Raw genomic sequence first — 16,311 nt, forward strand, 5'->3', positions numbered from 1 at the left:
TTCGGAAAGATTCTCAGGTTTGAAATAATAATGTCTCATGCTCCCTGAAACATCCTTTCACAATTAGAGCCCAATAAATAGTGGCATTGGCGCCTTGAAAATATGCCCAGGCCATCAGGAAAGAAAGATTCCATTCAGTTGATTCAGGTAATCATCTGACTTCATTTTTTTACCATCTCCTTTGTTCAGCTGACATCCATTTGACTTCTCAATGGGAAACCAAGATGGGAAATGGGAAATCAAGTCTGCGTATCACAGTCTGGTCTTACTGACATTTATAACATGTGCTGCATGTGGCTTTTTGAGTTGATTTCTGATGAGGGGAAGCTTTTCTTGGCTGAACCTTACATTTGGAGATGATTTTCACCATTTTGGTGGCTATCCACATTCTCCTGACCAGAGGAACCCCTCTGGTTGAAGACAGCAACTTAATGGTATGATGTAATGATCAAGACTGAGTGAAGTGTGTTTCTTTAAATCCTTTTTAAATCAAGACCATACGACATGTTACTTGATGACCTGGCAGGCTGAAATGTTCTTGTCATTAAATTGAACAGACAGAAGGATGTTCTCCTTTAAAAAAAAAACAAAACAACTTTTGTCTCTGCACCCTATGCCCCACAGCTGAGACGTGGAAAATATGCAAAATAGTTGTCATAATTCAAGAGTGACCAGTTGGTGCCATAAATCCTACAGGTCCTTGAAGGTTGCCTCTGGCACACTTGGTAGCCTCCCTGATGAGCATCCATCTTGTCCAGTCATCAGTTTTTGTTTCGACATCTGTGAAGACATAGCCATATGTGTACTATATTTTGCCTTTAAAGATATAAAGATATTTGTGCACAATCCAATGCACATTTTATGGTAAGAGTGGCCAGGACTCTTCTGAAGCACATTTCTGGACAGCTAAAATGGTCTCCAGAAATCAAACCAACAGTTCAGCATTCTTAGTGGTCGAAGTCAGCTCTCCTTCATCAAGATTACAAGAGGCGAAAAGTCAAATCCATAATGTAAATGTACTATATTATGCAATATAATGTTGATGTGCAGGATCAGAATTGTGTGTTTGTGTTGCTGTTTCACAGCTCAGGTCAGATCACAGGAGGTTCGCATACATGGAGCATTTTGAAACGTTTTACTTTAAAAACAGAATACAGAGTGGGCCATAGCTGTGGGAGTGGTGTCCATGGCAGACTGGACCATGCTGAGATTTGCAGAGATCTTTCAGGAAAGCCCAAGGAGCTGGAATTATCCACGGTGACAGCTGCAGAAACCAGAGACCAAGGTTATTTATAAGTCTCTTCTGGAGCCCTTCACTCCAGCCACCACTCATACCCATGATGTGACAAGACATTCTGTGCACATATGGGGACAACACACACTCACTATAATCCAATCCTCAAATTAAATAGCCGGCTTTACGTACTATTTTCACATCTTGCATGATTTCATTAGTTTTAAAATCGTACTGTTCTTCTGTCTATTTCAGTGCCTGTTTAGTTTTTAATATTTAGTGTCCTAGTAATTTAATTATATGTTTCTGAACATGGAATGTTGGCAGTTGCAAAGATTTTTGGGATATACACAACAGAGAATATTACATTTAACACTGTCTTATCCCCGCAATAAGTAAAGTAGGTCCACATGCAGTACACTACGCTACTGTGCAAAAGTCTTAAGACACACACTGCATATTTGAAGCGGCATATGAATTATCTGTAAATGATCACTAAAGAAAAATAAATTAATCCAAAAAAATTTTTTATTTTGGTTTTAACAAATTCTGTAAGTTTTTCATGGCCTACTCCACAGATAAAAGGCTCTCGCCGTCATTTGTCTGAATAGTATGTACAACCTTGAATGCACTACTGGACCACCAAGCCCCATGCACACAGCAACCCTGAAACATGACAAGAAAAAAAAAAAAAGCTGTTCTACAGACATACAGTAGACTGAAAAACAATGTCGGCACCCCCCAGATGGCACAAGCACGTCACACACCTGTAGGACAGCGAGGTGAGGTCAGGCTCTGGGAATTATCGCTGCATCATTCATGCACCGCCACACCGGCCAGGTGCACTCAGGCCGACGGCCATCTGCAACGCTCTCTCCACGCGCTCCTCCGAACAGCCGAAGGGTCATCTTACCGATTTTCATTAAGGGGAGAGCATGTTCCTCGTGTGGCGACGAGCACACAGCCTGCCCGCTGATAAAAGGTCAGATGTGCCGATGAGCCCAGGGATTACGGGTGTTGTGGCTACTTATACATACTCATAAAAAAAAAAGCAAGCAAAACTGACAAACTCACATGACATATTTCATCAAACTGTTTTGCTGTGGGCTTTCCTTTTGGGACATATTATAATGTTACCGATTACACATATAATCATTACAGTTATTGATGGTAACATTATATAACTGTATCGATTACACATATAATCATTACAGTTATTGATGGTAACATTATAATTGTAATGTAAAAATTAAATGGTGCTTGTGTTTAGTAAACCATATACAGGTCAGCATGGCCCATTCAAAGATGCTGCAAACTCAACAAATCGATCAATCTGAAGGGAAGCGTGCAACCTTTGCTCTGGTTGGAGGTCTGCAGTTCGTCTTTAAATTCTGTCTTGGGTATGGTAGTGGGGAGGGGGCTTTTTTGCTTGTTTTCTTCATTCTCTGTGTACATTTGGAAAAAGCCCTTCTGGCAGATTTCATCTGCAAAAATGTCACACTCAGGTCTCAGAGAAATGGATTGCATGCCAAATCCACATCAGAGGAGATGTCTGATGTATATGGCTGAGCCAATCATTCATGTCGTTCAAAAAAGACAAACATGCCGACAAACACAGCATCTTCGTAGATTCACATCAACCAAGCGGGGTGTGAGGATGCCCAGGCCGGCTACAGAGGGACCAGCCACAACATACAGATGTTGGACATTTCATTCCTTGGTGTATCCAGCAGCCCAGGGATCCTAACAACAAAGAGCACAAGTGCAGGGAGAGGATCTTGAGGTAGAAGCGGAACCTGCCTGCAACAAACAATCTCATGGTCGCAATTCGAATCCCACAGCCCCTACCGACAAGATAAGGTTTACAGTTCGGGGGACTGCTGGAATATTGATAGGAGTGACGTGAATATATAGGGTTTCAGTGAACAAAAGGTACATTGAAGCATCCAACCAGGTCTCCTTAGAATCTCAGTGTGGTTCTCGGTGTTAAGCAATCACTTTTCCCCTCTCGGTCTCTGGCATATCTCATATTTCTGCTTCCAGAGCGGGAAGTCATGTGGAAGGAATTAAATCAATTTTTTTTTTGTTCTCCCACCTATAAAAGACATCAGTACTGTGACACAACAAGCTCACGGTCTTAAAGTTACACCAAGCACATTCTTGCACCAACGGCGGAGGTGTAATTCGATTAGAGGAAGAATCTGACTGGGGTGAGGCCAAGCTCACTCAGGCTTCACTTGACAAAAAAAAAGTGATTATTCAGTCGCTGTTGAGCAACCTCTCAGAATTTGACATTTTCAGCTGCCTTTCGTTCGGCGAGCATTTTGCATTGCTTATATTGTTACGGAGGACAAAGGCAAAAACAAGTTCATTTTCGCTTCTCATAAAGCAAAGTTTTCCTAGTGACCAGCTTCTGGCGTGGTCTGAAATCCCACCCCTGTGTTCTCGGCAATATCGAACTAACTAAATTATTCAATAATTTCAGTAGACCTATGTACTTGTGGAGGGATTTACTTCATGTCTAGGGTCTTTGCTAAAACAGCTGTCCTGCAGCGCCATCTAGAGGACATTTCAGTGTTTGTCCTGTATCCTTGGGGGACTGTTACAGTAATATGCATCAACAACGCACAATTAAAAGAAAAAAAATTCATAAAGCCAAACCACAATGCAAACCATTTCTTAGGATGGAAACGGGGGTATTTACTGAAATAAAAATGAAACGATGATTGCTGGTACGGTACAAAACGACTGACTTCCTTTTGTCCAGTGCTGAAGTGGATGTTTCGTGACAGTAAGTGTAAAGGGGCCTCTTCACTCTTGATTCTTGATTCTCTTGATTCTTGAACAATCTCTGCTGGTTGAAAAAGCACAATTGAAAGCCTTTTGAATTGAAGTCTTCGCTGTAATTTTGGACCAACAGTAAAAGTGAATGGTGCAAACTTTCAGTGCGATCTTTTTTTTTTGTTTTTTTATTTCAGGTCAAAAGGATAATCTTTGTCTTTGTCCCCCTTCATTCTCGCACCAAGGTTCGATCACTGCCATGTCATCAGGAGCGGAGTGTCTAGAGTGACATTTGGAACGTTCAGAAGGTTTAATAATCATAAATGTGTATGAAGCCTGTCCATGGGCAGGTACCGCATAATAAACCCGTCATCAGCTATTATCAGCCGAAGTTCGTATTGGACCTGGAATGCATTTCTCTGTTGGAGCGGTGAAAAGCTGAAGTCCTCGCCCATTCTTCCTCCTTTCCTTCAACCCTTCCTTTATCTCCACCAAGGTCAGAAGCGTATTTACGTCTCTGTCCTGGCGTTTGATTGAGAGTGTCAACCACATTTCAAACGATTGAGCTGCCTGAACATCTTTTGTTTGCCAGCAGAAAGTTCACCATTTCAAGTTGTCAGTGTGACACAGAAATTGTTTTATTAACCTTCCAGAGATTTCGAATAATCTTTTCAATGCAAAGTTCAATAAAATGAGCAAAGAGTTATTTTTTTCTATATTGTTAAAATTGTATAAAACAGTTTCAGCATGAACCCCTTCTGATGCCTGCCATCAAAACAGCCATGACCAGGTCAAGCATTTACATTTACATTTACATGGCATTTGGTAGACGGTCTTATCCACACCATGCTTTCATGTTACCATCAATGAAGTAATCAGTTCTTGTTCACTAGGACTCAAACCATGAATACAATATTTTTTATTCATTCTGTTGTAGTTTTTTTTGCTTAAGTCAGACAATAAGAAAGTTACAAGTTATTCTAAGTATTCTCTAAAGAGGAAGGTGTTATCCTGCCGTTTGAAAAAGGCTTTGCTGTTCTGACCACCACCGAGGGGCCAAGACAGAAAAGGGTCCAGATGAGTATCTTCCTCGTACCTTCAGAGATGGAGGGACCAGGCGAGCAGTACTGGAGGCTTGGAGTATACGAGGTGCAGTTTGAGGTGTAATAAGGGCTGTGAGGTAGGACGGTGCTACTCCATGTTTGACTTTGTAGTTTGAATCAGCTACTGGGATCCAGTGGAGGGAGCGTAGCAGAGGGGCGGTGTGGGAGAATTTGGGAAGGTTGAAGATCAGTCGTGCTGCTGCATTTTGTAGTAGTTGTAGAGGTCGGATGGTACATAGAGGTAGACCAGCTAGAAGGGAGTTACAGTAATCCAGTCGTGAGATTACTAAGGACTGAACCAGTATCTGGGTGGCCTGTATTGACAGATAAGGGCGGATTCGTCTGATATTGTAGAGAAGGAATCTACATGAGCTGGAAAGATTGGCGATGTGAGTCAAGAAGGAAAGTTGGTTGTCTATTGTTTCTCCAAGGTTGCAGGCTGTTCTAGAAGGAGATATCTGAGAGTTGTTCAGGTACACAGCAAGATCCTGATGAGCCAGAATGAATGTTAGTTTGGTTTTGGTGGGATTGAGTTTTAGATGATGATTAAAATGATGAGCATGGGCTCTGCTAGAACTCCGATGGTGTGTGGTGGTATCTGGTACCAAGCTGTCAGTAGCAGGTCCATTAAGTTGTGATTTGGTGCCTCCATGAATTGGACTTGTCTTTCCACAGCATCCCATAGCCAACGTCTCAAACATTTGGTATTTGGGTCCAGTTCTGATGCTGTGGAACAGACACCCTGATTGTAGAACAAACTGTGATGACACCTTTCTATCAGAACCATAATGAACTTTTTTCTCCCATTTGAGCCACAGTAACTATCATTTTTTGACTTTGCCTTTGTGTTGTCTTGTGTTTCCTGACTGTCATCATCTGTTATTATTAGTGTAAATGTATCCTTGCCACCCTGTCCCCATTCTGTCATTTGAATGTTTAATGTCTGGAGTCTGTGTGAGGGTCTCCGTACCTCGTTTTCAGTTGTTAAATCCCCATGTTAGTGAGTTGTGTGTTTGCCTCCTTCTGTCCCTGCCTTGCGTTCCCGACAGGAACCCTTCTATTGGGTCCGACAACACAGGCCACCCCACAAACCCCACACCACGCCAATATTGGGTCCTTCGCAAAAGTCCTTAGACACAGACAAAAAGATCACTTGCTGCTCCCACCCATCGCCAGGTGCCACTTTGAGGAGACATTTTTTTTCACATGGTCATAATGTTTTGATATTGTGTAAAACTCTGATTACATACCAGTGATTCACAACATGACTTTGTTAAGAGGTGTATCGAGTTTTTAATAAGCGCACTGTATATTTTGATGGATGACATGGTTTCACACCTCCAAGGTTGTGAGTTTGAAGGCTGCCTTGGACTGTGTGTGTGTGTGTGTGTGTGTGTGTGTGTGTGTGTGTGTGTGTGTGTGTGTGTGTGTGAGGAGTTTGCATGCTTTTCTTTTGGTGGTGTGGGTTTCCCCCAGGTTCTCAGTTTTCCTCCCACCGTCCAAATCCTGTACACTCTGCCTTCTGGTGACTTTGAATTGTCCATAGGTCTGCGTATGTGAGTTAATGGTTTGTGTGAGTATGTGTGTGTCCTGGTGGGTCCCGAACCAGGGTCCCAGGGTGGGCGACTCTGAGTAATAGTAAAAAGTGGGTGTTTTTGGAATAAAGGACAAACCACCTTTTAGCCCCCTGTTGCGCCTATGATTTGATTGTGAAATTTTCGTGCCTTCCTCCACCAGCAGAGGTCGCTGTCTGCTGGTAAAACGGCCGCTCCGTAGACCCACTCGCAGCCTGCTTCCTCCATCTCCCAGGAGGCCGAACATGAAATGAACACTCGACCCAAGAGAGCAGCTATAGGTCTTATGCCACTGTTTTGGTGCATGACAATAAGAAAAAGAACCTCTTGTCCAAGCTGCCACGTGCAACACCAAAGCCAAAGAGAAGGTGACCATCACCTGGACGAGCAAAGAGCACCAGAGGCTCTCCATCCTGTTCCCACCTCATCTCCATCAGGCACCTGCCCTGCTAAGATGGCTCTCGATCCATGTTGTCATGTTCCTGCATGTCATCCGTAGAAGCTCTGTAAGCATTGCTCAGAGTTGGTTAAATAATGATGAGGAACAACCCAAGGCTGGATAGTTCTCTCAGAACCATCAGGTCAACCCCCCTACACACAATGCTCTGCTGCTGCAGGAGGGACTGGAAGTTGTTCAGGAAAATAACAATAAAATATGATCACAGGAGGTTCGTGTAGCTTTTTTTTTTTGTTCTTTTGGATGTCACCATTTCAACATTGCATTGTGAGATTGTAATGTTGAAAAAACAACCGTCATTCTTGTACATTAACAGAACACTAGCAACACCGTCAATAATGACCATAACAGCAGTATAATTAGTGCTGCTGATATTAGTTTGGTCAGTTGCACGAGGCATAATTATTAGTTCAAAACAGAAAGTATTCAGCAAATGATTTCTAAAGTAAAATAATGAAATATTATCATGAACAATAACAACAATATTAAGAATTATTATTAGACATAGCATTAGTAATAGTAGTGGTAGTACCTGTGGTAGAAGCAGTTTTACTAGCGTAATAGTTGAAATAGTATCATTTGTTGTAGTACTAGTAGTTGTAGTAATAGTAAAAATTTTAGTACTAGTAGTAGTTGTTGTAGTACTACAAAATAAATGTGCTACTAGTATTTTTGTTGGAGAGCTATTATCTTTAGTAGAAGCTGTATTAGTAGCTGGGTTAATAGCGTAGTAGTTGTAGTAGTAGAATTTGTTGTAGTAGTAAATGTGGTTCATGTTGTTGTAGATTTAGTAGTTGTAGCAGAGTCTGTATTAGTAGCTGTGTTAATAGCATAGCAGTATGTAGCAGTATGTGTTGTAGTACCAGTAGTTGTAGTAGATATAAAAATTATACTACTAGTAGTTGTTGTTGTAGTAGAAATAAATATGGTACTAGTGGTTGTTGGAATGGTATTAACTGTAGTAGAAGCTGTATTAGTAACTGTGTTAATAGCATAGTAGTATTTGTAGTAGTAGTAAATGTAGTTCATGTTGTTGTAGTTTTGGTAGCTGTGGAAGAAGCTGCATTAGTAGTTGTGTTAATAGCATAGTAGTTGTAGTATTTGTTGATGTTGTTGTAGTAATAAGTATAGTTTTATATTTTAGTATTATTAATGTTGTAGGTTGCTGTGTGTTTACTGATATGCTGGTGCTCTGTATAATTTTGCAGTGTAGTGTAGGGTTGTGTGTTTGTCTCCCACAGATCTGCACAGGGAAGTGTGTGTGTGGTTATATATGTGTGTGTGAGCGTGAATGTATGTATGTGTGAGTGTGTGAGGGTATGTGTTTGTGTGAGTGTATGTGTATGTATGTGTGAGCAAGTGAGTGTGTGTGGGTATGTGTGTGTAAGTGTGTGTTGGTATGTGTGTTAGTGTGTATGTGTGTGTGTGTGTGTGTGTGTGTGTAGGGGGGTATGTGTTTGTGTAAGTGGGTGTGTGTAGGGGGCATGTGTTTGTGTGAGTGTGTGTATGTATGTGTGAGTGTGTGTGGGTATGTGTGTGAGTGTGTGTGTGTGTGTGTGTGTGTGTGTGTGTGTGTGTGTGTAGGGGATATGTGTTTGTGTAAGTGTGTGTATGTATGTGTTTGTGTGTATGTATGTGTTTGTGTGAGTGTGTGTGGGTATGTGAGTGTGTAGGGGGGTATGTGTTTGTGTAAGTGTGTGTGTGTAGGGGGCATGTGGTTGTGTGAGTGTGTGTATGTATGTGTGAGTGTGTGTGGGTATGTGTGTGATTGTGTGTGTGTGTGTAGGGGGATATGTGTTTGTGTGAGTGTGTGTATGTGTGTGTAGGGGGGGTATGTGTTTGTGTGAGTGTGTGTGGGTATGTGTGTGAGTGTGTAGGGGGGTATGTGTTTGTGTGAGTGTGTAGGGGGGGTATATGTCTGTGTGAGTGTGTGTGGGTATGTGTGTAGGGGGGTATGTGTCTGTGTGAGTGTGTGTGGGTATGTGTGTAGGGGGGTATGTGTTTGTGTGAGTGTGTGTGGGCATGTGTGTGTGTGTGTGTGTGTGAGTGTATGTATGTGTGAGCGAGTGAGTGTGTGTGGGTATGTATGTGTGTATGTGTGTGTGTGTGTGTGAGTGTGTGTGGGTATGTGTGTGAGTGTGTATGTGTGTGTGTGTGTGTGTGTGTGTGTGTGAGTGTATGTATGTGTGAGCGAGTGAGTGTGTGTGGGTATGTGTGTGAGTGTGTGTGTGTGTGTGTGTGTGTGTGTGTGGGAGGGTCACTCTTTTGTCCCCGTCGCGCGGGAGGTACCATCATTACCGCTGATTACCGCTGAACATTTTGACGGCAGCAGCCCGGTGAAACCCGCGCTCCCTCCCGCGCCGCCAAACTCACTTCCCACTTCAATCGTTGTTTTTTAGCTGAAAGACGCTTTTTTGGCGCGTTACGTGACTCGTTTCAACGACAAATCAAGCAGAGATGGAGAGCGACACCTTTTACATCGCATTTCTAGACACAAACCGAGCCGCACGGCATTAGGGTCTCAGATTATCAAAAATGTGCATTATTATGATTTTTTTTTCCAGGTCTTGGCTCACGCGCTTACAGAATATTTCATTCACGGAACTCATTTTAGAAATAGGATGCACAACTTCTCCCCGCCACGTATAATATACGCGCTATATTAACAGCCGTGTTATTACTGGTATTTCTGAGCGGCCATATAAAACGTCGCGTGATCACGTGACGTGTGTGTGTGTGTGTGTGTGTGTGTGTGTGTGTGTGTGTGTGTAAAACAGAATATCCCTCTGCATATTTCCCGTATTTTTTACCCCCCATCAACCGTGCAGGACCCCCACTCGGTGTGGAAAAAAAACACTGAGCATTAACCAGGAGCTGTTCGTGGTGCTGAAGTGTTTTTCTCGTTTTCTATATCTGTGCACTTAGTCATATACGTTAATAATAATAATAATAATAATAATAATAATAATAATAATAATAATAATAATAATAACAATAATAATAATCTGGTGGGCTACAACACAGAGTGTGTAGGCCCTCCCATCAGCGCGGGTTTGTCCTTTGGTTGACCTTACCCTGTCACAGAGCATTAGCAGCGCGCACAGGGGTCCGGGCCGCGTTACGCGCGCGCCCGCCGATCGAAGGGGTCCCGGGGTCAGAGTTCAAGTGGACAACGCACCCCGATCCCCTCGCACTCATACACATACACGTACACACGCCATTCCATTCACAGAAGCCACGCAGAGCCAACGTTGCAAAACACGCGACGCGCGTTCTCGCGACAATAACAATTCCAATAATAATATTAGTAATAGCGAGTGCAATTAAATATGCGGAACCCTGGTGGTATGTTTTAATTATGAGGCTATTTCGCCCATTTAATTCCCTCGCATCATTAGCAAAGACATAATGAACACATAATCCATGACATGCAACCATGTTAACTCATGAACAAGCTCAATGACCGACTTTAATGAACTGTGGGTAATAATGATAATAATAATAATAATAATAATAATACACAGTATAAGGCTAAGGAATTAATTCGTTCAAACCTTTTTCTTTTTTATTTGCTTCAAGTCTTTTTCATTCGTCGAAACACATGTCCTACTCGGCACACATGCTGTAAAAGTCCACCACTGCACAACGAAAAGGACAAAAGTGGAACCGACACCGACAGCGCGGACGGAAACTAGAATCTTCTAAAAAGCACAGGTCCGATAGAAACACAGAAAAAAAAGAAAAAAAAAAAAAAAACAGAAAGGAGGGGGGGGGCGGTGAAACGTTCGTCGGCTCCCACCGGAAACCAACAAGAATAAAAAGCAGAAAAGCGCTTCCAAGGTTCAGAGGATCCGGTTCGGTTCTGTTCGTTCTCACTGGTTTGCTTGAGGCATCCGATTTTCTCGACAAAAAAAAAAGAAATTAAATACGGACATCATGACTTCATATATATTTTATATAAATGTCTTCTGTTCAGTTTGTCACGTTGTAGATTTTTTTTTTATTATTAGTTTGTTTTGTTATGAAAAAACAAAAACGGAAATAAAAAAAGGATAAATACATTTTTTTAAAAGATGGGTTCCTGTCGGGCCGACAGCCTTCGAGCTCGAATATAAAAAAAAATAATAATAATAAAAAAAAAAAAAAAAAAACGGGGCCTCTGATTGGTTAAGGCAGGGCGCTCGCGCGCTTCGCCGATTGTCCGTCCCGGTTTTCCCGGCGCGACGCGCTCTTTTCCCGCCGCCGTCCTCCCGGCTCCACGCGTGGCGGCCGCGCGCTAGATGTCACATTCGCTGTCGCTCGACGTGATGGAGATGGCGGACGCGGCGGCTTTGCTCGACCGGCTCGCTTCGGGGCTGGACGCGGGTCCGAGCCGGTCCGCCGCGCCGTCCTCGGCCGTCAGGGACCGAACCGAGCCGCTGGACAAGACCTGCTGCTGTAACCTGAGAGACACACAGGGGCAAGGATATAAAACCATAAAAAATACTAAAATATAAAATATAAGACCAAACACTGTTGGTTGATATAGCAAAACTAAAAAAGGGAGAATTATAATAAAAAAATAAAAATAAACATTTGACCCAGATTAATTTTAAAAATGATACTGGAGTCCAAATAAACACGTTAATCTCCGAATTCAAATGTATTAAAGTCACGTGACGATTTCAACAAATCGGCCACATTTGGAGAGGCAACCCTAAAAAAAAAAGCACATACGAAACGTTTGGAATAATTCTATTTGACGGTAAACGGTGTGACGTGATATGAGCTAATTCCGAGACCACGGAAGACATTTATTCCAAAACTGTACCGCGCGTCATAACGCACAGCAAAGAAAAAAAAAAGAATTAGCGGGGTTCCGTACACACACACACACACACACACACTAAATAAATACGCTCGGATATCCCCACTCTTTTATTACGGAGCGGAGGATTTTGCGCACCCCCCCCACCCCACCCAAATATCACCGAAAGAACGCAGAACAAAACAAACGCTTAACCTCTCGGTAGAATTACCTTAATCCCGTTGTAATCGGTCAAATCCGGGGCCAGATTAGCAAACATTCCTAATGAAATGATACTAACAGTGGACGTTTGGCTCGACGGCGAATTATTACTATATATAAATAATAACAATAATAATAATAATAATATATCACGTGACAGGCTACAGAGGATCAATAAATGTCATTTTCGTTGTAATTTGCTGTAATTTGCCGGAACGGAGGGTGTAATAGAAACGGCGGCATCATAATCAACATTTGTGTCTTGGAATTTACACCAACGCTGTCATCGTCGCCGTTATTCCGGAAACCTACGACGCGAGTGTTGTTTTTTTAACCATAAATTAATACAATAAAAATAATAGCGACGAGAACGAACCCTGGTGAGTTGAACAGGAACTGAAACGTTGCCGCTCGGTCGTGTGGCGTTTTTATCATGAAATGGAACAATAAAAAAATGTCCGTTTGGTCGCTGTGCTGTAAAATGACATTCCATGCTTGAATGCAGGCGCGAGTGCTCCAGGTTCGGGAATAATCGACGCCGGGCCGTGGAATTCCGCGTCAGTCCCGTTTTTCGTTCCTTTGTTCCGAGTCTGCGAGCGCAAATTTTTCGTTTTTGCGTCGCCTTCCGAAAACGCAACAAAACGCGGCTGCGTTCAGTCTACTCGCGACTAATCGCGATTACTCGCAGCCCGACGTTGAGATTCGACCCGGTAATTCTGTCGCGACCGACGCGAACCTATACTGGATTCCCGGCGGAAGCGACCCACGGAAGACCGGACATGAAACCTTCTTTCGAACCCGGGCCCGGCCGTTTAAAAAGAGAGGGAGGGAGGGAGGGAGAGGGGTGGAAAAAGTCGACGCGGGACGCACCTGTTCTTCGCCGCCGCCGCCCTGTCCCTTTGTCTGCGGTTTTTGAACCAGTTCCCCACCTGCGTGGGCGTGAGTCCCGTGGCCTGCGCGAGCTCGCGCTTCTTGCTGGGGTTCGGGTACGGGTCCTGGAGGTACCACTCCCGCAGCAGGTGCCGGGTCCGCTCCTTGAAGCAGTGAGTCTTTTGCTCGCCGTCCCAGATGGTCTTGGGCAGCGGGAACTTCTTGCGCACGCGGTACTTGTCCACGGGCCCCAGCGGGCGTCCACGCAGCTTCTCCGCCTCCTGGTAGTGCGACTCGAGCCACAGCGCCTGCAGCTTGGAGTGCGACTCCTTGGTGAACTTGTGGCTCTCCAGGATGTGGTAGAGCTCGCGGAAGTTGCCGGTGTGGAAGGCCACGATGGCGCGCGCGCGCAGCACCGACTCGTTGCGGCTGAGGACCTCGCAGGCGGCGGGCGCGACCGGCAGCGACCAGAGGAACCGGCCGAGGCGCTCGACGTCGCCGCTCTCCTCCAGGGTCTCGCATACCCCCGCGACCTGCTGGGGACTGAAATTCAAGATCGGCAGCTGGAACATGAAGGCGTCCGCTCGGTCCTCCCCCCTCTCCGTCCCCGTCCTCCTGTGCGCTCGGTCTCCTCGGTTCCCCTGTCCGGATCCGGGGGAGCGGGCGCGCGCACGCACGCACACACACACACACACACGCGCGCGCGCGCTAGAAAAAAAGCGTTAAAGGACGCGCGGGATGCGACACCCGGCCGGACCGGGGGAGGGATGGAGGAGAATCCGGGGCGCAGCGCGAGACCCGAGATATTTTTGAGGAGGGGGGTAAAAAAAAAAAAAAAGAAAAGAAAAGAAAAAAAAGAGAAAAAAAAACCCACGACGTTCCGTCCTCTTCTGCTTTCCTATTGGACTTGGCAGATCGGCGGCGTCGATTCCGCGGACGCCTGTCAATCACTGTCGCGCCTGCCAATCACCTCCCCGCCGTCGACGGCGCCACCCCCGCCCCACGAACCCCCACCCCCTCCGCATCAATTAATTCATCGATCGCACGATCACCAAAAAGAAACACGGGCGATCGGTTACGGAGGGAGACGAACGAATAAAAGACGACATCGAATCATAATAAAGCATCAAAAATAATACCCCCCCTCTCTCAAAAAGTCGCTTCCGACGACCCAACGGTGGCCTCACGGTGCCAATATACCACAAACAAAGACGAAAAAACGCTTTTTTCGCGATCGCAGGAATGCCCTTTACCGTCAGCACCGATAACCGTCATAAAAACATAAACACATACAAATAAATACAGAAATAATGTGTGCGTTTACGTGAAAATTCGTTTTTGAAATATAAACGTGAAAAACCAGATCGAGTCACAACATAAACACGAACAACGTCACCACGCACACGGGCCACGGCCGCGCGCCTTTCCAAACGTCACCAACAGGGACATATCTTCAATGACCAAATAAATCGATCAATAATAATAATTCGAATGTTTATCGGGCTTTTTTTTGGTCCACGCGCGCGCGTGCCCGAAACGGAGGGTCGCGCGGAGTGACGCGGACTCGCGCGGGGTTTCGGATCGCTCCGCGTTCCGGCCGCGGCGGTAAATCAGACGGCGTGGAGACGCTGGGTGACGTGTCGCCTCGGATCATTTCATGGCTTGAGAGAGAGAGAGGAGGAAGAGGAGGAGGAGGAGGAGGAGGGAGAAGAAAGTTCATTCTGACGGAAAGCCCTTGGTATTATTTTCACAGATCCGACCGATCTTTCTGCGTGATGCGTGAGGGGAGCTCGCCGCGCCGTCTGCTCATTTCCACGCACCAAGGCTCGCGCCACCGGGAACGTCACCCTCTCCCCACAAAACTCGGAAACATCTGTAAATGTTACACAGTCCACCGTGCGTCCACATTTACCCACTGTCACGGTTAATAAAAAGTGGGTTTTACTACAAGACAGACAGACAGACAGACAGACAGGCTAGATAGATAGATAGATAGATAGATAGATAGATAGATAGATAGATAGATAGATAGATAGATAGATAGATAGATTGATAGATAGATAGATAGATAGATAGATAGATAGATAGATAGATAGATAGATAGATAGATAGATAGATAGATAGATTCATTAACTGTAATATATGTATTTTAGAAGATTAGAAGATTTTACTACTTATATCAACAAAACTATCATAATGGTTATATCAGCCATAAATAGTACATTCACAATATGATGGTTCATAAGGGCGATAATAAAATTAGTTATAAAACTGCATTTTCGTAGAACCGTAGGTCATAGTGAAAGTGTGGAATAAACGGATCTTGTTACATCCGCGCGGAGGAAAGATTGGGAAAATGGAATATTTTGTATTTACTGCCCTGACTGCATGCGAAAAAAATATATATATATATATAATTTCTATTTCCCGCCGGGCTATAAATATTTGAGTTTATTGCCAGAGAAAATGGACGGGACGGGACGGGCCCTGTTTAATGTTTGAAATGGTTTTTTTTTTTCCCGGCTGGAGGCGGCGGCGTGTTCGCTAAACAGCTACCGAGGCTCGACACCGACGGCGAGACTCCGGGGATGAATAAGGGATTCGGGGCGCGTTACAGAGCCGACACCGAGCCTGATCAATATTTCATATTCGGCCTGATAAGCATAAAACATCGAAGGGCGACGCCGTGGTGGGATATCAAACTTTTTAAAAAAATCATGAACATGACCAGAAGAAAGTCGCTTTATACTACAAATACAAAACATGCAACAACATTTTTTTAAATAAATATGGACCTTTTTTAAATACAAGCCTTGTTTTTGAATAATTTATTATTCTGTCTTATAAACAGAGGGACGTGAACATGACCGTGAAGATTACCAGGCGTTTTCAAAACTTTACTATTGTCCTAAAATGAGGATAATTAAGGCAATTGTCGCCACAGGCAGTGTCATTATCCTGGGGTATTTTAGGGGTATGTGTATCGTAATTCTACGATGATAAAATAAAAATTATAGATACCTGCAACCATTCAAGTCTGACGTCTCTTTATTAAAAACTCAACAAAGCACCATAGACATATCTATAGCATATCTACATTGCTATCTATAGTATTTTCAGCATGTGGTCGTTTTAATAAATTGATGTTTTAAAATTATGAATAGAGCGTGACGTGATTTGGCTTTAACGCGTAAAATGTCGCAAGAATGAATCGACCTTTAATCGACTATATGTGAATCGACCTATTTTTTTCTTTCTTTCTTACTCTGGCGTTTTTGTACTTG

General features: G+C 43.9%; 1 protein-coding gene and 1 long non-coding RNA gene across 2 annotated transcripts; both read right to left on the bottom strand.

Moving 5' to 3' along the window:
* Positions 1 to 1,120: 1,120 nt before the first annotated feature.
* Positions 1,121 to 2,217, bottom strand: LOC114763610 (uncharacterized). The gene is made up of 2 exons (XR_003742364.1): positions 2,002 to 2,217; positions 1,121 to 1,264 (listed from the first exon to the last, which is right to left on the bottom strand). It is a non-coding gene; the product is annotated as an uncharacterized LOC114763610 (long non-coding RNA).
* Positions 2,218 to 11,268: 9,051 nt separating this feature from the next.
* Positions 11,269 to 13,787, bottom strand: six6b (SIX homeobox 6b). The gene is made up of 2 exons (XM_028953347.1): positions 13,028 to 13,787; positions 11,269 to 11,591 (listed from the first exon to the last, which is right to left on the bottom strand). The coding sequence occupies exons 1-2, from the start codon at positions 13,597 to 13,599 to the stop codon at positions 11,426 to 11,428; spliced, it is 738 nt and encodes a 245-aa protein (XP_028809180.1). The 5' UTR covers positions 13,600 to 13,787; the 3' UTR covers positions 11,269 to 11,425.
* Between the last annotated feature and the right edge of the window lie 2,524 nt (positions 13,788 to 16,311).

The sequence above is a fragment of the Denticeps clupeoides genome, chromosome 14 (assembly GCF_900700375.1).
Source record: "Denticeps clupeoides chromosome 14, fDenClu1.1, whole genome shotgun sequence".
Classification (NCBI taxonomy): domain Eukaryota; kingdom Metazoa; phylum Chordata; class Actinopteri; order Clupeiformes; family Denticipitidae; genus Denticeps; species Denticeps clupeoides.